General features: G+C 43.6%; 1 protein-coding gene across 5 annotated transcripts in view; it reads left to right on the forward strand.

Annotated features, from left to right (window-relative positions):
• Nucleotides 1-1,031: 1,031 nt before the first annotated feature.
• Nucleotides 1,032-25,328, forward strand: part of Mocs1 (molybdenum cofactor synthesis 1) — a 31,047-nt gene continuing 6,750 nt past the window's right edge. For 3 of the 5 annotated variants that reach the window (XM_074082261.1, XM_020158981.2, XM_074082260.1), the window contains exons 1-6: nt 1,032-1,231; nt 6,323-6,449; nt 7,953-8,120; nt 22,507-22,671; nt 24,757-24,818; nt 25,186-25,297. In XM_074082261.1, coding sequence (XP_073938362.1) covers nt 1,109-1,231; nt 6,323-6,449; nt 7,953-8,120; nt 22,507-22,671; nt 24,757-24,818; nt 25,186-25,297 — 757 coding nt within the window. In that variant the 5' untranslated portion in view covers nt 1,032-1,108. The remainder of the gene's footprint in view (nt 1,232-6,322; nt 6,450-7,952; nt 8,121-22,506; nt 22,672-24,756; nt 24,819-25,185; nt 25,298-25,328) is intronic. The other 2 variants (XM_074082259.1, XM_020158982.2) reach the window with 2 other exon arrangements.

Here is a 25,328-nt window from a genome sequence, read left to right on the forward strand (position 1 = left end):
AAATACATACTTGGCATCTAGTCTGTTCTGGTCATTGCTTGATTCTTGTAATTCCATTGCAATAGAGTTTTAGATACAATGAATAGGTAGGTTTGAGCATAATGATTCTTTGTATATAATTTCGCTATTGAGTGTGCATTAATGTCCAAAATCTTAGAAGACTAAAGCTCTCTGTTTTTCAGAGAAAGAGGCACACCTCACACCCTTCTCAACACATAGTCTGTTTTTTGTTTGTAGGAGCCTCCTGATCTCTGCCTTCTGAATAGCTAGGATTTACAGGCATTACAGGCATGAACCACTGACGCTAGGCACATAGCAGAAACTTAACTATGCAATTGTAGGAATCAGGTTATTCTGGATTTGAACCCCTCTTTGACATTTACAAGCCATGTCACCTTGGGAAAAATTACCTACCCTCTCTAAGTCTCTGTTTACTTAGTTGCAAAATGAACATTGTATTCATGCCCCTGTTGTGATATCCACTCCTGGAATTTCTTTCATTCTCTCTCTCTCTCTCTCTCTCTCTCTCAGAAAGGCCAAGTCTGTTAATGTACTTTGGGGACACAGTTGGAGAAGTGTATCTTTAAAGAGGCCGCTAACCGTCCTACAACCTAGATCTGAACTAGGCTGAACTGAGTAATGGGAGTGAGAGGAGTCCAGCTGGATCAGTCTAATTTAACATCAAAACTTCATATATAAATTAATTTTTGCATTGATTTTGATTTATCAAATTATCCTGATTCATTAAGTTTTCTTGGCACCCCTTTAAATCCTGCACCCAAGACAGTGCCTCATTCGCCTTTCCTTAGTCCAAAGCTTCCCTACAGGGCTTCGCGTCCTAAGTCCAGGATCAGAGAAGGTGGAAAAGGAAAGCCTTGCTCTCCTTTAATTGACACTTCTGCACTGAAACACTCACACTTACGAGAAGTGGGCGGAGCGAGTGGACTACACCTCCCAGAAGGCCGTGCGGGGCGGTGCCCTCGCTGATTGGCCGCTCAGGCCCCACCCCTGCTTCGCCCCCTTCGGGATGACCCAACTGCTAGTCACAGACTAGTGTGCTCCTGCGGCCTGCTGCTGCCACAGTTGTTGCTGCTGGCAGGCTGGTTTCATGGCGGCGCAGCCGGTGTCCCAGCTGCTGCGGCGGTTCGTGAGGTCCTGCGCCCGGGGCTGCAGCTCTGTGGCTCCAGTGACGCAGCCCCGCCCCGGGGAGCCCTCGCGACCCTCCACAGAGGTGAGCCCACCCCGCCCACCTCCCGACCTTAGCCGGGAGGGCTGCCCGAGTTTGCTCCTCTTCACCCTGAGAAGCATCTGCCCTGTCGGTGGAGGCCACTTATGGGGGGGCCCCTGGGGACACAGTAGCAGGTAGAGTGATGTTCTCTAGGTGGGTTTTCTTGGGCTCACCTGTTACCCAGCAGGAGGGGCCCCCCCGAGTCTCCCTTCAACTCCCCCACCCAGTTCCCAGTAGCTCCCCGCTTCCAGATCTCAGTGTTGCCAGAAATGGGGTCCTCCAGGGAATGGGACTTTGGGCTAGTAAGGTGTTTTGTGGCTACCCTTCAGGAGTTCTTTAATATTTTCTCTCCCTCCTTGAGTTGAGATTGCTGGTGTTGTCTCTGTGACACCTACTTCATAGTGTGACTAAAAATGTCAGCCTCTTCCCACCAATAGTTGTCATTTTGTAGTCACAAGGCTTTGTGACCTGTCCTTCCCTCTTTCTTTCTGTCTCATCTTTGTTTCCCTTGGGAAGGTTCAGCCTCATTCTACAGTGGAACCACTCCAGAGTAAGCCTCCAGGCTAGGGCTTCCTCCTCTTTTAAGGTTTGGGACAGAGAATGTTTTGTGTCATAACAAGTTTTAAGTTTGTTGCCTTACCCATGTGGTTAGGGAAACATTTCTTGAGAGGAGCATCTCTTCTTTTGGTGAAATTTCTTTCCTAGACTCATCTAACTGTTCTTTTCCTGTTTCCCAGGACTGGACTTCATGTCCTAGGATTCTTTGCATGACTCAGTCCTTGACCCCTCCATCTCGCTCAATGAGGGGAAGGCTCCTGCCCAGACTGCTTGCTTTCCTCCTCTCTTGACTCTTTACCCCTCTGGAATCCTCAGCTAAGGAGACGCTGTGTTGGAAATAGAATTGCAGTATCTTTGAAAAACTGAACTCCATTGAGGAAAAGATGGGAAGGCAAAGATGGCTGAGAAATCTTTATAGAATACAGGAAAGGGGAAGTTTCTCCATTCCTTCTCTCCTAATTTGTTTTGTTACTTTCATGAGAGAGTTAGTGCTGGGTGACTTACTCTGTGGTCTCTTTAATTCTCATATACAACCAAATGAGGTGAGTTTGTATTTCAAAGTCAGGCAGCTCATGGAAGTTAACTTCCCTTAAGTCACTGTAATTTAGGGCAGCAGGAATTCAAACCTTAACAGCTATGCTCAGGCCACCTTTCTGTGGGCATCCTGGAGAAAGACTCCATGTACCCTTCCCTTTACATGCAAGGACAGGCAGGATGGAGCAGGCAAACACTGTAGAGAAGAATGCCAGTGTTTGAATCCAGCCCCACACCTTATTTGATGTGTAAGCTTCGGCATAGAGCCTGATGCTTCACTTCTCAGAGCCTGTTTTCCCACTGTAAGGTGGATAGTTTCTACTTCATGGGGTGTTCGTTATAGGGATTAAGAGTTAATATATAGTAAAGTATGTACTTAGAACAAAGCCTGGTACATAGAGGTGCTGGTCATGTAATTGTAATTATTGTTGCTATCCCAGCAGCCCTTGGCACATACTGTTTCCTATTAGTTCACTTCCACCTGTACACTCAGAATAGTCATTCTGTTAACTGTAGGCTCATAGACATTCCGTGCTGGCCACCTCCATTAGAGCTGCCCGCAGACTGGGAGTTCCTGATCACCAGGGCTCCTCTGCCTTTGTAGGTATTCCCCCACAGTGCTTCAGACATAACTGGGCAGGCAGGGGAGTCAGCAAGTATTTTTGGCTGCTTGAAACACAACTAGTGAGGAGTCATGTGGAATAATAGACTGAGCACTGAACAGGGAGACCCTATGGTCTCACCCTCCATCTGCCTCCAATTTTATCTGTCTATAGGACTGTCATTTTTCCTGACTTGTCTGTAAATCTACAAGGTTGGACCACCTCATCTTATGCAGAAAGGGAGGGAACAGGAATGCATCTTTAGAAGAATTTCATTGGTGAGCTGGAATAAGGTGGTGTATGCTTATAATCCCATGAGGCTGAGGCTAGGAAAGTTGTGTATTCAAGGCCATCCTGGGCTACATAGACCTTGTCTCAGAAAAAGGCAGAGGTGAGATGAAATATATATGTTCAGCACTTCCAAAGAGCCATTGGAGTGGTGAGGACATCTGGGATTCTCTGTCCTGTCTTCTCTTTCTGCAAGGTCCTTCTCCCCACCTCTACAGGGCTCTAGTGATCTGTTTTGGGAGAACCAGGGTAGAAAACCACTGAGCATTCTGTTTGTGTCAGGGTGTGGATGTGAGAAATGAGGCATGAGTGGGAGCTGGCTGTGAAGACAGTGGAAGGGGGCATTGGCTCAGTCCAAGGACAGGTTGAAAAGCTACAAGTACAAAGGGGTCATGGTGGGGTGTGGGTCAGTGGAGACCTGCCATCCTGATTGGGGTGACCCAAACAATCTTCCCTGCAAGGTTGAGCCCAGCTTAGGTAAACGTCCTTTTATCCTCCTGGAGCTCCATACAGGTTTTGTTGGGTCAATAGAGGACTGGTCTGAGAACTTGGGCCTGCTGCCTGTGACAAGGGCAAGGGATAGGGTGACTCTGGGCTAAGGTAAAGGCCCAATTGTTCTGAGTTCCAGAAGGGGCCAAACACTGGCAAGGAGAATCAGGCCTGGGGCAGGACACTTGGCTGCAGCTGCGTCCTCTTATTCAATAAAGACTAACTTTGAAGAATCACTGGCATATAGCATCCTAATAGTAGGTGAGTTGGGGACATTGATAATTTGGATTTTAAAAATGTTCTTTTTGTTCCTAATAACCCTACTACTCTGTCTAGACTCTAGAGCTATTTGGGAGGCTAGTCGTTACCATCCCAATCAAACACCCTTGAGGGCAGGTTCTTCCCTTAACTTCTTTTTACCACCCTTCCCCATCCCCTCCACCCTAAGTGGCATTGGGTGGACTAGAGATAACCAGTAGCATATAGCAGATTGCCCAGTGCGTGGTTAGTAGCACTAGTATCAGTGGCTCTGGGAAGCTCAGACCCCCATTTGCTTGCTTTAGGTGGTGTGGTGGCAGGGTTAAAACTCCCAACCTTGAGTCATCTTCCATTAGTAGGGGTAGAAGACCAGGGTCTTGCAGGGGTTGGAAGTTAACACAAAGTGGGAAAACTCATCACAGTTAGAATCTTTGGGGTGGGGCTTTGTTATCAAGCCTTTCTAGAAGCCCTTAGGTGATTTTGATGTGCTGTCAATGTTGAGAATCTTATACCAGGCTAAAACATTTTGGTCATAGCGTCCAGCCTGGAGATGAATGATTCCATGTAACTGTGTTTCACTTATGCCACCTTTCTCATTAGATTGACTCGAGGCCTATTTGCTCATTAACATAGTAGCTGAACACTTGGTAACAACATCCTGTGCACAACCTTGGGGAACTGAGTCAGACAGGAAGAATTTCTAGAGAGGAAACTCTTACTAGAGTCTGACTTTAATCTTCGTGTTCAGTGAAGATGAATGTAGGCAAGGCAGAAGTAGAGTGACAGCAAAGCAAAGTTTATTAAGAAAAGAAGATATCTTCAGTAGACTGTAAATGGATCTCTAGGGTGACAGTATTAGCTTTTGGAGTTTGAGTATTTTTGAAATTACCTATGAGAAATTTCTATCCCTAGATCTAGCCTACAGAGCTGAAATCATTGTTATGCAACAGGCTAAGCAACACTGACTACAGGAAGTGTACAGAATTACAATGTACATATGATTATTGGGGCCACCAGACTTCTAGGGTATGGTTTACTGGGCTTAGGTCTTTCTTTTGTTAAGTTAAAGATCTATTGTTCTAGAAACTGTTGTCCACCTATAAAGCCTTCTTAATCCTTAGGTGGACACAAAAGCATCTTGTGACATCCCATGGCTTGTTGGGCTGATTGAGATTAACGAAGGCTGGTCTCTTATGAATTGGAAAATTTTTAACTACAATGGTTTTTTCTCAGAGACCTTGTGATCTCTTCCTCCCTTGTGGTCACCTTCATGTTTACCTGCTACCTAAGATTCCTTCACACACACACCCCCAACAAGGACTAGAGGCTTTGAAGATTATTCCATTTTAGGTTCCCTTTGCATATCCCCATTGCTCATGTCTAACTGCTACCTAACAAACTGCCTAGTCTAGACCGAGGCCCTAGGAATTTGAATGACTTGGAGTTTTCTTCTACCTCTATCATATCCCAGCCCACCTGGGTGAGCAGGGTCACTGTCTACTCTTGGTAATTCCCTTTGAATCGTGGGTGCCTTTGATGGGTACAGATTCTTTTCTTTTTTACTTCAGGAGATTGAAGGGAAAAGCAGAAGAACATACAGTGTTGGAAGAGAAAAGAGGCAAGGCTGAGGCTTATTACTATCAGAGAGAATGAGTGTGTGTTTGTGTGTGTGCTTGGGAGGTCCAGTTGAGCATGCAGAGTCTGGCCATCCGCTTTGATTGCTCCACACCGGGCTTGCTCTTAGGTTTTTGCTGAGTCATGCTCCTTGGGCCTCTCTTCTGCTTCCAGTTCCTGGATTTATTTTGGCTTCTCCTTGGCCCAGCCAACCCCTCCCTGCCCCATGTTCAATTAGGGTGAGGAAGAAGTCTTGGCAAGTGAAGAGCTGGAGCCTGGGGTGTTGGGGATGATTAACAAATGACTAAATTGCAAATAGCTCTTACTGGAAATTAGGTACAGCTCTGCTATAAATCTTACACCAAGATGTCTCCTGGAGCCTATAGGGATCTCCTCCTCTCAGAAGTAGCCTGTACAATGGCTGTTTAATCCTTCCCTGTAGCTTTGGGAAGGACCAAAAGAAAACAAAACAAAAACCAAAGACTGTAAAAAGAAGAATCAGGAGTTTCCACCCATCTTCCATTCACCTTGTTCCCAGTCAGAGGTTCTACTCTGAGCACCTGGGGTCCTTCCCTCAGGCCTGTTCTCCTGTCTGTCAATGAAAGGGACAAAGGATTGTAGTGGTGCTCTACAAGCTGAGGGAGAGACAGTCCATCTCTGGGCTTTTTCAGTTCTCCCCTAGCTGGGTCTCCTCATGTATATTCCCCAGCAGAGTAGGAGCTCATGCCTTCTCCCTGCCCTGTCCTTACAGGAGCTGTCCACGCGGCTACAGTTCCTGCGCGAGCATGCAGCCCCCTTCTCTGCCTTCCTCACAGACAGTTTTGGACGGCAGCACAGCTATCTACGGATCTCCCTCACTGAGAAGTGCAACCTTCGATGTGAGTCACTTTCCAGGGCCCACTCCAACCACTATCCCTCTGCTCAAGTGGCTTCTGTAATCTTCCCATGCCCAGAAACCCTCCTCCTTCTGCTTTCCAACTTCCCCACCCATCACCCCTTACTTATTAGGCTAAGCAGGTTTTATGTAGGATTGCAGGTAGGATTCTGGAAGCTAAATCATACTTGAGATGAGATTATTGGATTTATAATCAAGATTGGGTTCTGGGCCTCTCACTTTCTAGGGCTCCTTTCTCCTGTTTTCCTTCAGTACCCAAAGTCCAGTATTTGGCCACTGGTGAGGGTGGCAGACATTATAAATGTGATATATACAGCAGTGCCTATGCCAACACTGCCAGCCATGAGACTTGTGGCACATCAGCCAAAGCTAAGCTGATATAAGAGCACTCATTGCATAATCCTATACAAAGATGCTCTGGAGGTATATCCACTGCCAGAGGGACTTCCACAGTTCACATCTACCTCTTTTCCTCCCTTCTCCCTTCTTTTCCTCTTACCCGCCCCTCTTTATCCCTTTCTTACCTTCTCCCTTTCCTTTCCTGCCTCCCTTCTACTGTATTTCACAATAAAAAATATATTTACCTCATGAGTTAATAAATACACATGCACTTAGAAATATTTAACAAAACACTACATGGGCTGGCAGAGTGGCTCAAATGGTAAGAGCACCTACCTAGCAAGCATGAGGCCATGAGTTCAAACCCCAGTGCTGTCAACAACAATAACAAAAACACTAAATGTGATATGTTCTGATGTTCTACTTGTTCTCTTCAATCTTAAGAGTCCAATACACTAATTTGACTTTAGCAGACCTTGAGTGGACCCTAAATAAAGCTGCATAACAAGGAGTGGTAGTAGGGCTGACACTCCCTCACCTGCTCAGTCACCTATTTACCAAATTCTGTTCCCTCACCCTGAACAAGGAGCACCTCAGTTTCCAACCTGTAAAATGAGACTGTGATAGCCTGCAACACATAGGATGGACCTGACAACACTTAGGGCTAAGAGGAGATCAGCTTTGACCAGACCAGAAAGTACTTCTTCCACCTTGTGGCATACCCAGAGAGGTGACTTTGTCACAGCTATATGGAGTGATGAGGATGAATATTGCCAGCAGAAATGGACCCAGGGTCTTGGTCTTTCCAGGTGGACCCTGCCCAGCTGACCTTGGACTGAGGGAGCCAGCATTTTGGGCATCCCCATCCCAAGCCTTCTCTTAGCCCAGTTTCTCATTTATAAACCATACCCTGAGCTCCTCCATGGAGGAATGATAAGATCAGATAAGGAAGGAAGGAGTGTTAACATCCCAACTGATAAGAAAGGCGAGTTGAGGGTTTGTACCACTCAGACTTGGTGAAGTCACTCATTATCCGGATGAAATTCAGGGAAACATTTGGCCTGATATGGAGCTGGGAAATGGGGACGTCCTAGGCTTGCCTACCATACCCATTTTCTACAATTTTCACCTTCCTTCCTTCCTTCAGGCCAATACTGCATGCCTGAGGAGGGTGTCCCCCTGACTCCCAAGGCTGACCTACTGACCACAGAAGAGATCCTGACACTTACCCGGCTCTTTGTGAAAGAAGGCGTGAACAAGATCCGGCTCACAGGTGGAGAGCCTCTCATTCGACCAGATGTTGTGAATATTGTGGGTGAGTTAGGCAAATATTATCACCTCTTCCCAGCCTCTGCCTCCTCCAGCTAAACCAATGTTAATATCATTGCTAATAGTTGCAGCTATCATTCATTGGAACCTCATGCTTACTGAGTCCTGCAGTACCCTCTTGAGACTGCACTGTGCCCCATCCCTCCTCTCCTGTCACAGAGCTGAGCTTTTGCACTTGCGATTCCTTTGCCAGGAGCTCAGGATTCACTGCTTGGCCTCATTCAGGTCTCCACTCAAATTTCATCTCCTCAGCAAGACCTTCCTTGACCTTTCTGTCAAAAGTGCATCCCAGGGTACACACCCCAGCCACTCATTCTCACAGAAGTTAACATGCTACAGCCCCTAGGCCATATTTGGGTTGCCACCTGGTTTTCATGCTTCTAAATTTTATCTTTGGGAAGGAAATCAAGAGAGTAACGCATTCTATCACATGAAACATATGAAGCCCAAAGTTCCAATAAAAGTTTCCAATAAAACCTTATTGGAACGTATTCATGCTCATTCATTTACTTATCATCAGTGGCTGCTTTTGCAGAATTGAGTGTTTAAAACAAAGACCATGTTGCAAAACTGGCCTGGTTGGCAAACCTGAGAATGTTTACTATCTGGATTTCTATGGAAAAAGTATGGCAATCCCTGCTGTACCCTCTTATCCTAGTCTATTTCTTCATGACATTTATCTCATCCTGGTAGTACATGATTAAGTTTAACTATATCTCCTCCTAGTGTGAAAGCTGTTGGGTTACTGAGGCAGGTTTTGTTCCCAACTGTGTTCCCATCACCTAAACTATGCCTGGCTTATAACTGGGTACTCACTGGTATTTGGTGAATGAATGAATGAAGCATGGGCCCAAGTATAGTCTCTGGAGTAAGACATACTTCCATTTGAATCTCAGCTCTGCCTCTTACTAGCTATATACCTCTAGGCAACTTTTGAAATTCCTTGTAAGCCTTTGGTCAGGGAAAGTAGCTACCTTATAGGGCTGCAAAGGGCAGCCTGTTGAGCTTCTTACCATGTGCTTGCTTCTAAGCCCAAGGACAGACAGTGAGAGACCTTTGCTTATAGATGATGAAATCAAAGGAAGATAAGGCTCTGTGTTCTTGATTGCTGGCTCCCTCCCAGCTGTCCTGGATGGACTCTCCCAACCTCAGCTCTCTGCCTCATTCACTGGTTCTGTGAACATTCTCTGGCATACCTGCTACCATGCCTGGTACTGTGCTGGAGATATAAAGATGAGTGAGCCAGAGACTCTGCTGTTGAGGACCCCAAGCTGAGTGGATTGACCAGTCATGTGATAAGGGCTGAGTAAAGGAAGGCCAGGTGGTGTGGGACCCAGGACCCCTTGAAAGCTCCCTCCTCCCTCCTTCCCCATGGCCAACTTCTCCCATCTCCCTCTGGTTACTTAGTGTAGGGTACTGCTATCATTCCTGTGCTGGGCAAGCTGGACCCATATTCTGACAGCTCCTGAGAACTGAAAGACAAGCTGAATTCCAGGAAAGGGCTTACCCTGCTGAACCTGGCTGGTTCCCAGCCCCAGCCCCCTCATTCAGGCCAATTCCTCTGCCTGTGGCCAGGGCGAGGGTTCCACCCTCAATCCCTATGCTTTATGCCAGGGTCTGTGACAGAGCTGAGGGAGGGAGGATCACTGGTTGGTAAGTGTGGCACAGGATTACTGAGCATGGACACAGGAACTCAGAGTTCTTCATGGAAGCCCCTGACTTGCACAGTGGGAAAAGTAGAGCCAGAAGAGTTGACACCTCTGTTCCTGTTCTACCATGCCCTGACCCTGGTACTCCTACATGTTCCCACCCTGCTTGAGGCTTGACTTCCTCAGCTGTAGAATGGCTACTCTAGGGACCTTTCCTGCTGTGATGTTACATGATCATTGCTCCTAGATGATGATTTGGAATGGGCATGGGTTATCATACAGACACTGGTTAGGACAAGGACCTGCCTACTATGACCTGCTCCTAAGGATTTACCTCCTCCCTCCACTTTTTCCTCCCCCAGTGCTTCAACAGAGTGGCAGCTACATTGCCTTGAATTCCCAAGGTGCTGACTTTGTGAGCACTTTGATGTTTCTCAGGGTAGCCTTATTGATCTCCTCCCGAGGTACTGCCTCATAGCAAGAACAGGGCAGGTGGGTACTAGTAGGGGAAGGAGAGCTGGAGTAAAGTGAGGAAACAATGTCTAAGTTGGAATGTTTATAAACACTTGTCCCCTGCTTACAGTGAGGGGTTCAAGGGATACCACCCAAGAGCAGAGGGAAAGGATTGCATGTTGTTGATTTCCCCAAACCTGTGTCCTACTGGCTTGGTTTCCTGCTCATGCTCTGACAGTCTTGCAAATGGTGGTGCAGAACTTCCTGTGGGAAGCTTATATGCTGTGTGGCTCTCTAGCTCCCCCTGTCTGTAGTCAACTGTGATGCCCTCAGCCCTCAGCCATCCAATGCCTCTCAAGTGTTTGTCCTGCCTACCATGTGTGAGCCTTCCTCTGACTATTCCTTTCAGCTCAGGTGGAGTTTTTGTTTACTTTTTTTTTCTTTTTTGGGGTGCTGGGGATGAACCCAGTAACTTGTGCATGCTAAGCAAGTGCTGTGCCATTGAGCTACATCCCTGTCCCAGAGGCAGGTTTAAAGGAGTGCAGTCCACTAAAACTTTACAAGATGCTGGGGGATTCTGTATCTGCATAGTCTGATATGGTAGCCACTAGCCACAGGTAGCTCTCAAGCACTTAACTCTTAGCTAATGTGACTGAGTGTGATGGTTAATCTTGACTGTCAACTTTTTTGGATTGAGAAGCACCTAGGAAATCAGTAAAGCACACTGTTGGGCATGTCTGTGAGGGCATTTCCAGAGGGAATTACCTAGGGGTGGTGGGAACACCTGCCCTGAATGTGTATGGCACTATTTCCTAGGCTTGGAGCCTAGATGGAAAACAAAGGTGGGTGGGGGGGAAGGGGAAGCTGAGCACAGGCATTCATGGTGCTTCCTAGCCACCATGATGTGAACCACACTACTCTACTACCTCTCCCCACCAGAGTGGACTGAGTGAGACCTCTGTAACCATGAGCCCAAATAAATCTTTCCTCCCATAGTCGTTTATGTCAGGTCTATTAAATGAATCAGCATTTTCTTCTATGGTTGGTATTTTTGTATCTTATTAATAAAATACCTAACCCAAGGTCAGATCAACTACTTGTATTTTCCACTAAAATCTTTTAAGTTTTGTGCTTAAGTCCTTAGTTCATCTGTGGATAACTTTTAAGAATCCAGTTTAGTATTTTTCCATATAGATGGAAAAATAGATGTTGTTTCTAGTTCTTTCTATTGAACAATCCCTGTTTCCTCCATAAATCTGCACATAGGCATTGAACTATTTCAGGTTCTGCTCTGTTCTATTGATCAATGTTTTTTGTGCCAATATCATATTATCTTAATCACTGTAGCTTCATAATAAGGCCATTATCCTGTAGGGGAAGTTCTTTATATACTTTTCAACAGTGTTTTAGCTCTATTAAACCTTGGCCCTATAAATTCTAGAATCAGCTTATCAAGTTCCATGGACAATCCTCTTGGGATTTTTAAAACTGAATTGAACTGGAAAATTGACATCATTTTTGCTCACAACCCCCCAACCTTCCAGAGTCATCTCTCTCCTTTGTCCTGCTCTTTGCTTAGGGGCCACATTGCTCAGGTTCCCTTTTCTGTTGCACATCCCCTGCTCTTGTGGGTTTTTGACAGCAAGACTCCCTCCAGAACTAAAACTCCCACAGAGCTGAGAGTGAATACTGGGCCCCTAAACTCAATTCCATCTGTGCCTCTTTGGCCCTATGCATGTTTTATTGTGTCCCCAAATGTTGCTAGCCTGAGTGCTGTGCTATACATTATTGGGTCTCTTTATTGTGCCCCCATCTTTGTAAGTAGCCTTTTCATTATAGTCTTTGTTTTAACAAAGTGAACTCAATTTTATGTAAGCATGCCGAAAAATGAAGAGCTTTCTTTTTGTTTTGTGGTACTGGGGAGAAACCCAGTAACTTGCACATGCTGGACAAGTGCTGTACCTCTGAGTACTTCTCTTCTTCTTTTTTTTTTCTTGATACATTTAACCAGAGGTTTATCTATTTTTCCAGTTTCTGACAAGCCAACCTCTGGATTTGTTGACCCTCCTTAGTGTATATTTGTATTTCGTTTCATTATTTCTGTTCTAGCCTGACCTGTTGCTTTCATTAAGCATCTTCATTGTTCATCATTTCATCCTCAGCTTCCATAACTACATCTTTTTCTACTATAATTTTCTTGCATCCCTATATTTGGCTCCTTTTCATTACCTTGGACGTACCTGGATAACCCAAGATAATCTTTCCACATCTCAAAATTCTTTTTTATTTTTTTCATTTCTTTTTTTCTTGTTGCAAATGTTTTCTCTGTTTTATCATATTATTGTTGTGCTGATAAATTGTGAAGTTTATAAAAGTTGTTACAATATATCATACTTAAATTCACCCCCTCCCCCAATCCTGGAATAGTTTCAACAGGCCTCATTTTGGCATTTTCATACATGAGTACATAGTATTTCTACCTCCTCTCTCTCACTTGTACCAACCCCCAGACAGGACCCGTTCTACCTTCCTTTTTCCATTTTTTAAAAAAGACATTTTTGTTTCTTTAAGATAGCTATACAGGGTATTTCCTTGTGACATTTCCATGTATATATGTATTATAACCCAAATTGGTTCATCTTCTCTATCTTTCTCCTTTCTATCTTAGTCTCTTTCTTTATTTTTATTTTATTTTATTGTTTTTACATTTAATTACATGTGTATACATAATTTGGGCCACACACCCCCACACCACTTCCAGGCAGAATCTGTTCTGCTCTCTCAATCTCCGATTTTGTTGAAGAGAAAAAATAAAAGATAATAAGAAATACATAGTGTTTTTGCTACCTTGAGATAAAAAATAGCTATGCAGAGATTCCTAGTGTTGCTTCCATGCACATGTGTATTACAACCCACATTGGTTCATCTCTACCAGACCTCCTCACCACTTCCTGGTCCCCTTCCCACAGTGGCCTCTGCCAGTTTAAGTTTGCTATATTCACTCCTATACAGTGAGCATATCCACCACATTCAAGTTTTAGGTTTTCTTCCCTTTTCCTATTCCTCCTCTATGTGTTCTCCCCTTATCATATGAGCCATGTCCAAAAATATTACTGCATTTGTTTCAGGTCTGTAATCCACATATGAGGGAGAACATGCAATTTTTGGCCTTCTGAGCCTGACTAACTTTGCTTAAGATAATCCATTGTGTATAAATACCACATTTTCTTAATCCATTCATTAGTAGTGGGGCATCTTGGCTATTTCCATAGCTTGGCTATTGTGAGTAGTGCTGCAATAAACATGGGTGTGCAGGCGGCTATGGAGTAACCTGAGTCGCATTCCTTTGATTATGTCCCTAGAAGTGGTTTTGCTGAATCATATGGCAGATGTATGTTTAGTTTTTTTAAGAAGCCTCTGAAGTGGTTGTACTAGCTTACATTCCCACCAGCAGTGTATAAGGGTTCTTTTTTCTCCACATCCTCGCCAACATTTGTTGGTGGTGGTGTTCTTGATGATGGCTATTCTAACAGGAATGAGGTGGAATCTTAGTGTGGTTTTGATTTGCATTTCCTTTGTAGCCAGGGATAAGTGAGCATTTTTTCATGTGTTTTTTTGGCCATTTGGACTTCTTCCTTTGAAAAAGTTCCATTTAGTTCAGTTGTTCCATTTCTTTATTGGTTCATTGATTTTGAGGGAGTTTAGTTTTGTGAACTCCTTGTATATTCTGGTTATCAGTCCCTTGTCTGATATATAGCTAGCAAAGATTTTCACCCATTCTGTGGGTGGTCTCTTCAATTTAGAGACCATTTCTTTTGTTGTCCAGAAACTTTTTAATTTCATGTAATCCCATTTGTCAATCCTTTCTCTTAGTTGCTAGGCCACTTGAGTTCTACTGAGGAAGTCCTTGCCCATACCTATTGCTTCCAGAGCATTTCCTGCTCTTTCCTGTACTAACTTCAAGGTTTGGATCTGATATTAAGGTCCTTAATCCACTGTGAATTGATACTAGTACAGGGTGATAGGCATGGATCCAGTTTCAGTTTTCTGAAGGCAGATAACCACTTTTCCCAGCAACATTTGTTGAAGAGGCTATCTTTTCTACATCATATGTTTTTGGTGACTTTGTCAAAAATAAGGTAGGCATAGCTGCGTGGATTCATATTCAGGTCCTCTATTCTGTTCCACTGGTCTTTATACCTGTTTTTGTGCCAGTACCATGCTGTTTTTATTGCTATGGCTCTGTAGTATATTTTGAAGAAGGGTATTGCAAAATCTCCAGTGTTGCTCTCTTTGCTCAGGATTGCCTTGGCTATTTGCAGTCTTTTGTGTTTCCAAATGAACGTTAGGATAGATTTTTCAATCTGGTGATGAATGTCATTGGGATTTTGATGGGAATTGCATCGAACATGTAGATTGCTTTTGGTAGTATAGCCATTTTTACTATGTTAATTCTGCCAAACCATGAACATGGGAGATCTTTCCACCTTCTGTAATCTTCTTCGATCTTTTTCTTCAGTGGTTTATAGTTCTCCTTATATAGGTCCTTTATATCCTTTGTTAAGTTTATTCCTAGGTATTTGATTTTTTTTTGAGGCTAATGTAAATGGAATTGTTTTCCTATAGTCTTTCTCAATTTGTTCATTGTTGGTGTATAGAAAGGCTGCAGTGTTTTGTAAGTCGATTTTGTATTCTACATTGCTGAAGCTGTTTATGGTGTCTAGGAGGTTTTGGGTAGAGTTTTTTGGGTCTTTGAGGTATGGGATTATGTCATCTGCAAATAGGGATAGTTTGACTGTTTCTTTACCTATTTGTATTCCTCTTATTTCTTCTTCTTGCCTTATCGCTCTGGCTAGGAATTCCAGGACTGTTTTGAATAAGAGTGAGGAGAGTGGGCACCCTTGTCTTATTCCTGACTGTAGGGGAAATGGTTTCAGTTTTTCTCCATTAAGTATGATGTTGGCTATAGGTTTGTCTTATATAGCCTTTTTAATGTTGAGGTACATTCCTTCTATTCCTAGTTTTCTTAGAGCTTTTATCATGAAATGGTGTTGAATCTTATTGAAGGCTTTTTCTGCCTTCAATCTATTGAGATGATCAAGTGGTTTTTGTCTTTGTTTCTATTAATGTGCTATATTACATTTGTTGATTTGTGTATGTTGAACCATCCCTGCATCCCTGAGATGAAGCTGACTTGGTCATGGTGAATGATAGTTCTGATATGTTGTTGGATTCAGTTTGCCATTATTTTATTGAGGAGTTTTGCATCGATGTTCATTAAGGAGGTTGGCCTGAAGTTCTCCTTTTTCGATGTTTCCTTATCTGGTTTGGGGATGAGTGTAATACTGGCTTCATAGAATGAGTTAGGCAGTGTTCTTTCCCTTTCTATTTCATGGAAAAGTTTAAGGAGTGTTGGTATTAGTTCTCCTTTAAAGGTCTGGTAGAATTCAGCAGAGTTTTTCAGGTCCTGGAGTTTTCTTTTTGGGGGAGACTCTTTATTGCTGCTTCAATTTAATTATGTGTTACAGATCTGTTTAGGTGGTTAATATCCTCTTGGTTCAGTTTTAGATGGTCATAAGTCTCTAGAAATTTGTCCATTTCTTCAAGATTTTCCAGTTTAGATCTCAAAGTAGTCTCTAATGAGTCCCTGGATTTCCTTGGTGTTTGTTGTTATCTCCCCTTTTTCATTTCTAATTTAACTAATGTGGGTCTTTGCCCTCCTCATTTTAGTCAGATTTGCCAGGGGCTTGTCAATCTTGTTTATTTTTTCAAAGAACTAGCTTTTTGTTTCGTTGATTCTTTGTATCGTTTTTTTTTTGTCTCTATTTCATTAATTTCAGCCTGATTTTTATTATCTCTCTCCCGCTTGTTTTGTGTTATGTTTGTTCTTGTTTTCCTAGGAGTTTGAGATGTAGCATTAGGTCATTTATTTGAGATCTTTCTACCCTTTTAATGTGTACACTCATGGCTATAAACTTTCCTCTTAAGACTGCCTTTGCTGTGTCCCATTGGTTCTGGAAGGTGTTGTTTTCATTTTTATTAACACCCAGGAACTGTTTGATTTCCTCTCTTATTTCTTCTATGACCCACTGATCATTGAGTGATGTGTTATTCAGCCTCCAATGATTTGAGTTTTTTCTGCTGTTGCTTTTGTTGTTGAGTTCTAGTTTTATTGCTTTATGATCAGATAGAATGCAGGGGTTATTTCTATTTTCTTATATTTGCTGAGGCTTGCTTTATACCCTAAGATATGATCTGCTTTGGAGAAAGTTCCATGGGCTGCTGAGAAGAATGTATCTTATGTTGTTGCAGGATGAAATATTCTGTAGACATCAGTTAGGTTCATTTGATCTATGGTGTCATTTAGTTCTAGAATTTCATTGCTGATTTTTTGTTTGGCTGGCCTATCTATTGGTGTTAGAGTGGTATTAATGTCTTCCACTACCACTGTGTTGGAGTCTATATGTGCTTTTAAGTAGTTTTATGTATGTTTGATGAAATTGGGTGCACTGACATTGGGTGCATATAGGTTGATAATTGTTACTTCATTTTGATGTATTGCCCCTTTTATTAGTATTAAGTGACCTCTTTGTCTCACTTGACCAATGTAAGTTTGAAGTCTTCTTTGTCTAATGTAAGTATTGCTACTCCTGCCTGTTTTTGGGGGCCATTTGTTTGGTAAATCTTCTTCCAGTCTTTCAGCCTAAGCCAGTGTTTATTTCTGTAATAAGGTGGGTCTTTTGTAAACAACAGATTGTTGGATCTTCCTTTCTAATCCTGTTTGCCAAACAGTGTCTTTTGATGGGGGAGTTGAGTCCATTTACATTCAGTGTTAATATTAGTAGGTTTGTGGTGATTCCTGCCATTTAGTTCTTATGGTTGTTTAAGGATTTGATTGTGTGCAGCCAAATCACTGCTACTCTCTGATTACTTGCCTTTTCTCCTCCTGTGGTTTAATACTTCCTGTTTTCTTGTGGTTTTTGTTTGCTTTCATCTTCTGTGTGCAGAATTCCTTGTAGAATCTTCTGTAGTGGTGGCTTGGTGGTCATGTATTGTTTTAGTTTCTATTTATCATGGAAGATTTTTTTATTGCTTCATCAATTTTGAGTGATAGTTTTGCTGGGTAGAATATCCTATGGCTGAAATTATTTTCATTCAGTGCCTGAAATACCTCACTCCATGCCCTTCTTGCTTTTAAGGTTTCTGTTGAGAAATCTGCTGTAATTTTTTGGGGTTTACTTTTATATATTATTTGTTTTTTTCTCTTTTACAGCCTTCAGTATTCTTTGTCTGTTCTCTGTGCTTGTTGTTTTAATGATAGTATGCCATGGAGAGGTTCTATTGGTCAAATCTTGTAGGTGTCCTGGAGGCTTCCTGTATAGGCAAAACTTTCTCAAGATTTGGGAAAATTTCTGATATTATTTTATTGAATATATTATGTACCCCTTTGGCTTGTACCTCTTCTCCTTCTTCAATGCCCATGATTCTTAGGTTTGGTCTTTTGATGGAGTCGCTGAGTTCTTGCATGTTCCTCTTCAGTTGTTTGACTTGGCTTCTGGGTTTTGTGGTCCTTGTGTGTGTTTGAGTGTATTTCTGTTATTGTAGTGGAGGGTGCTTGTGTCAGGGATTGCAGGGTCTGGGGGTGTGTACAGTGGGTACAGTACACTAGTCAGCTGGTGGTGAGTATGTAGGAGGGAGGGGTAGTGTGGTGACAGGTTGGGGAAAGATAGGAGAGAGTGGATGAGAAGGGGCAGGAAGAGTAGTTGGGAGGGAGAACAATGAATTTTAGTACAGGAAAAGGAGGGAAAGTGAAGGAGGTAAGAATAGGGATAAGAAAATAGTGATGATAAGGTTACTAATACAGAAGAAAAAAAAAAAACACCAGGTACTGCAACAACTAAATTTCCATCTGTTTGGTAAAAGTTCTGGAGTTACTCCTTTAAAGTCCAGTCTTGACACTGGGGGAACTCTAATGTGGTCTGACCAGGTGACTGGCTTGTGAGTAGTATTTGGTTCCTTCTGTACACAGGGCAAGTTGCAATTGGAAGCTGAGGTAGCTCACTGCCAGTTCATGCAAGGTGGTTGTTTTCACCAGGGACAGCTGTGTTGCTCTACAGCTGCAATCCTGTTTGGTCAGCTCCTTGCCCAGCAAGGTGAAGCAGTTCAGTTTTGAGTACTGCCCTCTGTCCCACAAGACCAGCTCCAGGGTCCACCACCTGCCCTGCTTTGGAAAGTTGGCTTGTCACCCCACCCCCATTCTCAGCCTTTGTGCCTCTCCCAACGTCTGCTCGGTGCTAGTTCATTTCCTCTAGGAAGTTGGCTTGTTGCCCCATCCCTGTTCTCCAGGGCAGGTTCAGCGTTTCACCCCCACCTCTGCTGTCATGTTAGATTACAATTCACTGTTTATGCTTTTCAGTTTTGTTGGGAGAAGGGGATTCAGTCTGCCCAGGAACTGAATTGAATTATGTTCCCAGGAGGTGGGTAGGGAAGTTGCCCATGGTGCGTGATCCTCACATGTTTGTTCTGCAGATTCATACAAGCAGTTTTGGAGCTGGCCAGTGGGAAGAAATGGCTTGTCACTTCTCTCAGTGTAGTGCGGCGTAGGGAGGCTTTCCACAGGCTAGGGGTCTAGGATGTCTCAGAGTTTGATTCTGATTGATGCTCTAGCTTGTGCTTGTTGAAAGGAAGAAAAAAAAAAGAACTGGCAGGGTTTTTTTTTTTTCCCCAGGATGGGAGATGCCTTGCTGGCTGTGCCGGGTGGGATTTTCCCAGCTGTTAGGTGCAGATAAAAGCTGTTTTAAGTGTGAGTCCTTGAATTGTATGTGCACCTAATGGGTTGGCAGGTTATTGTCTAGAACCAAGTGTAGCTCCAACGTCTCAAAGTGGTTTCTGGAGTCACAGAGTTTAAGATTTCTGATTCCCTACCCAAACTGCCATCTTGGATCTCCTCTTAGTCTCTTTCTTATGGTGATTTCAACAGGTTTAAAAGTTCTATATTAATTCTTATATAGAAAATACATCAACCATTCACCTTATTAGCTTCCTTCTTTTACCCTCTCTCTCCTGTTAGTGACTTCCCTTAGCATGACCTGTTTTTCATAATATTGCTTGTATTTTTCTTGGGCCTATATTCCACATATGAGAGAAAACACGCAGCCTTAATATGATGTTCTCCAGTTCCATCCATTTACCTGCAAATGATAAATTTTCATTCTTCTTTATGACTGAATAAAATTCCATTGTATATAAGTACCACATTTTCTTAATCTATTCATGAGTTGTGAGGAATCTTGGCTGTTTCCATAGTTTAGCTATTGTGAGTAATGTTGCAATAAACATGGGTGTGCAGGGGTCTTTATTATAACCTGATTTATATTCTTTTGGGTATATCACTAAGAGTGTTGCTGGGTCATATGGAAGTTCTACTTTTAGTTTTTTGAGGAGCCTCCATGCTGTGTTCCATAGTGGTTGTATTAATTTGCATTCCCACCAACAGCATATGAGGGTTTCTTTTACCCCACATCCTCACCAGCATCTTTTGTTGTTTGTGTTTTTGATGGTAGTCATTCTTGATGATAGAAGTGAGGTGGAATCTTAATGTAGTTTTGATTTGTATTTCCTTTAGAACTTGCTTTTATTTTTTCTTTGATTTATGAGATGTATACAAGTAATGTTTTTAATTCCAAATATATAGAGCTTTTTAGCTCATATTTTATTATTAAATTCTAACTTAATTTTATGCTAATCACAAAATGTTAGCTATAAGATACTTCTGTACAATTTATTGGGGCTTATTTTATAAACTAGAAGATTGAGAGTTTCAGTGAATGTTTCTGTATGCTTAAGAAAGACATTCTCTTAACTGTGGGCTATAGAATTCTCCATTTTTCCTTTGTATCTGGCTTGGTGATTCTGTCTACTTGCTGGTTTTCTGTCTACTTGGCCTGCCAATGATATATGAGTGGGTAGATTTGTTCATTTTTCCCCAGGATTCTATTGTTTTTTTCCATATATATACATATATATATATGAGGCAATATTACAAGATTTGTACATGTTTAGAATTGTCATGTCTTTTGGTAAATTGAAACTTTTATCACTTATATGCTACGTCTTTCTTGTTAATGATACTTTGGTCTTAAGATCTATGTGTTTTATTTTACCAAAGTCTTATCACCTTTCTTTTGGTTTTAGTATGCCTGTTGTGTATGTTTTCATCTTTTTGCTTTAATCTTTCCAGTGTTCAGTATATCTGCTGTAACAGCATATGGCCAGCTTTTGTTTCCTCCATCAAATCTGCAAATCTCTCTAACCTAGTAAGTTTGGTTTTCTTACGTTTATTGCAATTATTGATGTATTTGAGCTTGTTACTGTAATTTAGTGGAGTATATTTTAGAGGAGGATTTTTGTTTTTGTTTTTTGGAAGAGAAGGAAAGGGAGAATAGCTCAAATGTCTCTTTACCCTTGAATTTTGATTCCCCTGTGAGTTTCTATTCTGTATGGCTTTTTTGAATGGAGAAGACTGAAGACCAGATCCTAGTCTTCTGAAAGCCAGGGGAGCTCAAGGGAATAAGAGGGGAGTGACAGATCCCAGAATATCACAGTTACTCACTTAGTTTGTTATCTCCCTGCTGATCAATCAGCCTTGCTGTAAAGACCACATAAGTATCAGTCACTGGGGTTATGTGACCCCTGGAGTTGAATAAGTGGCCATCCTTCTTGTCTCTGCCTTTAGTCCCTGGAGCAAGGCAGAGTTGGAAAGAGGCAGTCACCATTGACTTTAATCCAGTCTTGGGCTTTGGATGCGGAGGATGGAAGAGTGGATGCCTGAGGGCGATCAGCCCCTACCTGTAATCTTCACCTCCTCTTCCAGCAGGGCTTGGCAGCTTCCTAGAGTTCACCTGCAGTGAGCTCCCACACTAGTTTTCTGGGCCTTTGTCACCAGTTGTATAAGTGAGGAGACAAGTAATTACTGTGGCAAGGCACCAGTGGACAAAGACAGCATGGAGTCACACTGCCTTGCTTTAGCATCTTTGGGTTTGGTACCCCTGCAGATACCAAGAGACAACTATCTGCTTTGTTTATTTTTCAGAGTCCACGTTAGTCTTTTGTTTGTTTGTTTTCATGATGCAATACTCATCCCAGTAAGGATAATTCTCCTTTTTCAAAGAATCCTCTTTTGTCATCTCATTGTTTCCTATTCCCATTCTTCTATTAGTGGTACTTGTTATCTTTCTTTCACAGTATTCTTCTTAGCTGTGTGGTATTCCTGGCTGTGTACACTTAGTGCCTCAGATTTCTGGTGGCCTGGCTGGCCATGCTGGTTGTGCTGAGGTTGTGAAGAGGGGCATGAGGTCCTGCTGGGGTTCAGGGCTGTATGTCTGCTTCAGCAGCAACTCAGGGCTTGTTCCACAGGCTGCCTTAAGTGTCTACACTGGGGCTCTAGCCTTGGGGAAAATTCTTCTGCTACTTCCTTCTGCTTTTAGGGACAAATGAGGCCAACTTGTCCAGCTCATCCAAATACAGTTCCCCAGCCAGGTGACCTTCTTGACATGCCTCTGGACCCTCTGTGCCTTGCACACATGACCACCAAGTTTGATACACACTAGCCACCTCCCACATTTTACTAAACCTTCTCCTGTGTGCACCTGGGGTGGTGGTCTCCTCTCTCCATCTGACCCCATCTACTTTCCCTCTTTCAGTATTTCTTTATCTTTCTGGGCCATTTGTGGTACTCTTTCTTACCTTCCAGTGTAGCTATGGATTTTTTTTTAAATCCTTCTGTTATTTCTTGGGATTTTTTGGTGGAATGAAGGTATTAGCACTTAACTTGAACATTTTTGTTTCTATTATCCAGAGTCAAAGGACCTGTGTAATTGGTTATGAAATGCATACTCCTAGAGTCAGTATAGATGGACTTGAGTCTCAGTTGTTCTTATTAGCTGTGTGTCTTTAAGTAAATGTTTTAATCTTTCTGAGTCTCTTTCCTTATTTACTAAATAACAATAATCATTGCTCCAAGTCTTTAATAAGCTAATACATGCAAAGCTCTCAGCAGAGTATCCATCAGAGTGAGCATTCAGTGATTCATCTTTCAGTTACTTTTTATCATGGCTTTTATTCTCCCATTCTTAGTAAGCCAACCCAGTAAACAGATTATTGAGAGCCCCTTTTCCCTCTATCTGTTTGAGATTAAAAGTTTTGCTTTGCAGCCCTTTTTCTGGCTTCACCAAGAGCAGACAGTTTGACATCCCCCTGTTGTGTTTCCAGCCCAGCTCCATCAGCTGGAAGGACTGAGGACCATTGGCGTCACCACCAATGGTATCAACCTAGCCCGGTTGCTGCCCCAGCTTCAGAAAGCAGGTCTTAATGCCATCAACATCAGCCTGGACACCCTTGTGCCTGCCAAGTTTGAGTTCATTGTCCGAAGGAAAGGTGAGCAGATGTAGGATGGGACCATTGCTCCATCTCTAGGCCTGTATGGCTAGGGCTAAGGAATGACCTGGATACTTCCACTTGGTATCTAGGCTATGGATGATCCTAGGTATTAATCCCTCATTCCCTACCTTTGCCAAATGTTCCTTGGGGACTTTGGGGATTAAATGCTAATGAACTAGAGTGACCCACCTTCCCCATCCCAACCCCAGTTTGCCTGGGATAGAGGGCATTTCCAGTATGAGACTTTCAGCTTTAAAACCCAAACAATAGCTGGCAAACTGGGCCAGGTTGGTCACCCTCTACTGAACTCTGAAGGAATGTGGAAGTCATCACCCTGAGATGCAAGGTCCTGGGTGTGCCCTACTGGGTAGAGGTCCCTTGCAGTCCCCATGGTTGTCCCTGTGCTTACCTGGGTAGGAGCCTCTGCTCTCCACTCCCTGCTTCAAGAACTCACATACCTTTCTCCCCCTTGGAACTTTCTGGACAGCCAAGGTCAACAGGGAGAGCCAAGCTCAAGCTGTGGGTCTCCTTGGGCCAGTGCCTGACTTCTCTTGGCCACAGACCTCATGTTGGAGCAGAAGCTTCTGGGGGCTGGATACCCTTTGATTTGGGTAGTAAAGGGTGACAACTGAAGGCCTCAGAGGGCCAGAGTAATTCCAGGAACAGCCAGCTCTCCACCCCTTCTTTGGAAACCATGTCAAGATCAGCCCCACTGCCTTCTACCTCCTTTCCCTGGTATGAAGCTGCCTGTTAACACCCTTCTGTGTGTTGAGGAAGCACTCACTGAGTCTCTTCACCCTGCAGAGGGGTATCCCACATGCTATGGAAAGGACAGAAGACATATAAGGCACTTCCCTGGTCATTGAGGCCCAAAAGATAAAATCCCACAGAATGACCTTTGTGGTATCAACTGAAGAGCCACGGGAGGAAGAGAACTCAGTAGGAGAATGCTGGGAGGGCCTTGAGGTGGAGGTGGTGACTGCTGGTCTAGAGGGGTCTTGAGGAGGAGGTGGTGACTGCTGGTCTAGAGGGGCCTTGAGCAGAGAACCCACAAGTGGGAAGGCACAGGAGCATTGGTGAGCTTGACCCTCACCTCCACATGCTCCCCTTTTCTTGTCTTCTTCCTTGGCACACACATTGGTGGCAGTACCTCCTGACATCATGTTTTCCCCCATTCATGTTCCTATATGCTCCTGCATCACATCACAAAGCAAACTGCCAGTTCTCTGTTAGCCTGGTAGCATTTGAGCAAAACTTCATTCTCCTGCCTTTGCCTCTCTCACTGGGCAACCTGAAAAAACTGTAAGGTATCTATGGAGGCCATTAATGGACACCCCCCTTAGGGCCACCATCGAGGCTCTGCAGGCTGGGGGCCAGGAGGGGCCAACAGGCAGTCAGTGCTCAAATGACTGGGGACATGAGAGTGATGAGGGTGGTTAGGAGAAGCAGCCTAAAGTCACCTGCAGAGGGAGTGAGAGCAACACCCCTAATAATTATTTATCAGCTCTGTAGCTGCACCTGCATGTAGTAGGGCTTAAAGACTGTTAGGGAATGAATGATGAACTTTTGAGGAGAACGCATCTTACAAGGTTGAGTGTGAGGCCTCCAGCAGGTCAGTGCATCACTCCAGCCTCAGTTTTCTCATCTAAACTATTTAGGGCACAACTAGACCAGGATTCAGCATACTTTGGCCCACAAGCCAAATCTGGCCCTTTGCCTGTTTAACATTTATAATCAATTAATGATTGGGAACATTTACTGTGAATACCAAGTGAGCAAAATATTCTTCCTGAAAATGGAATGCCATTTCTCCATCCTGTTTATAGATCTGTATTATAAAAATTGTATTCTGTTATTATCATACTTGAAATTAATAAAAAATATTTCATGGCTTATGCCTACATAGGATCCTCAAGTTTCCCTCTTGGCTTGCAAAACCTGAAATGTTTATTATCTGGCTCATTACAGAAAACGCTTGACACCCTCTAGATTAGGTACTCTCTGAGGATACACCCTGTATATGGGGTGGGGCTGGGGAGAGGGAGGAAGTGCCTGGACTGGCAGTTCTCTTTTTCCCTGCAGGCTTCCACAAGGTCATGGAGGGCATCCACAAGGCCATTGAGCTGGGCTACAACCCTGTGAAGGTGAGGACCTGCCACTGCTGCTGACTTCTGCCTGCCTCCCTGCACTGACTTGGCCTTCCACTCACACACAGTTCACCTAGCCTGGGGGCCATGAGACCATGACACCTGATCCATTGGCGGTCCTTGCCACAGTCAGTGCAGTTAACCTATCTTTCCTAGTTGCATCCAGCCCTGCCCTCCTCTCCAAGGGAAAAGGGGGACAAGCAGCAACTCCATTGAGTCCCCCAACTGCAGGAGAACTACATGGGAAGAGGCAAGGACTGGGTACCCCAGGGAGGGTCTCTACAAGGTGCCAGACACCCAAGGGCCATCCCTATGAGAGAACATGTGAGGACAGGCTCTCATGCCCTCCCCCACCCCTGGCCAGGTGAACTGTGTGGTGATGCGAGGACTGAACGAGGATGAGCTCCTGGACTTCGTGGCTCTGACCCAGGGACTCCCCCTAGATGTGCGCTTCATAGAGTACATGCCCTTCGATGGTCAGTAACACAGCATGACAGGAAGGGAAGA

The sequence above is a fragment of the Castor canadensis genome, chromosome 8 (assembly GCF_047511655.1).
Source record: "Castor canadensis chromosome 8, mCasCan1.hap1v2, whole genome shotgun sequence".
NCBI classification, from domain to species: domain Eukaryota; kingdom Metazoa; phylum Chordata; class Mammalia; order Rodentia; family Castoridae; genus Castor; species Castor canadensis.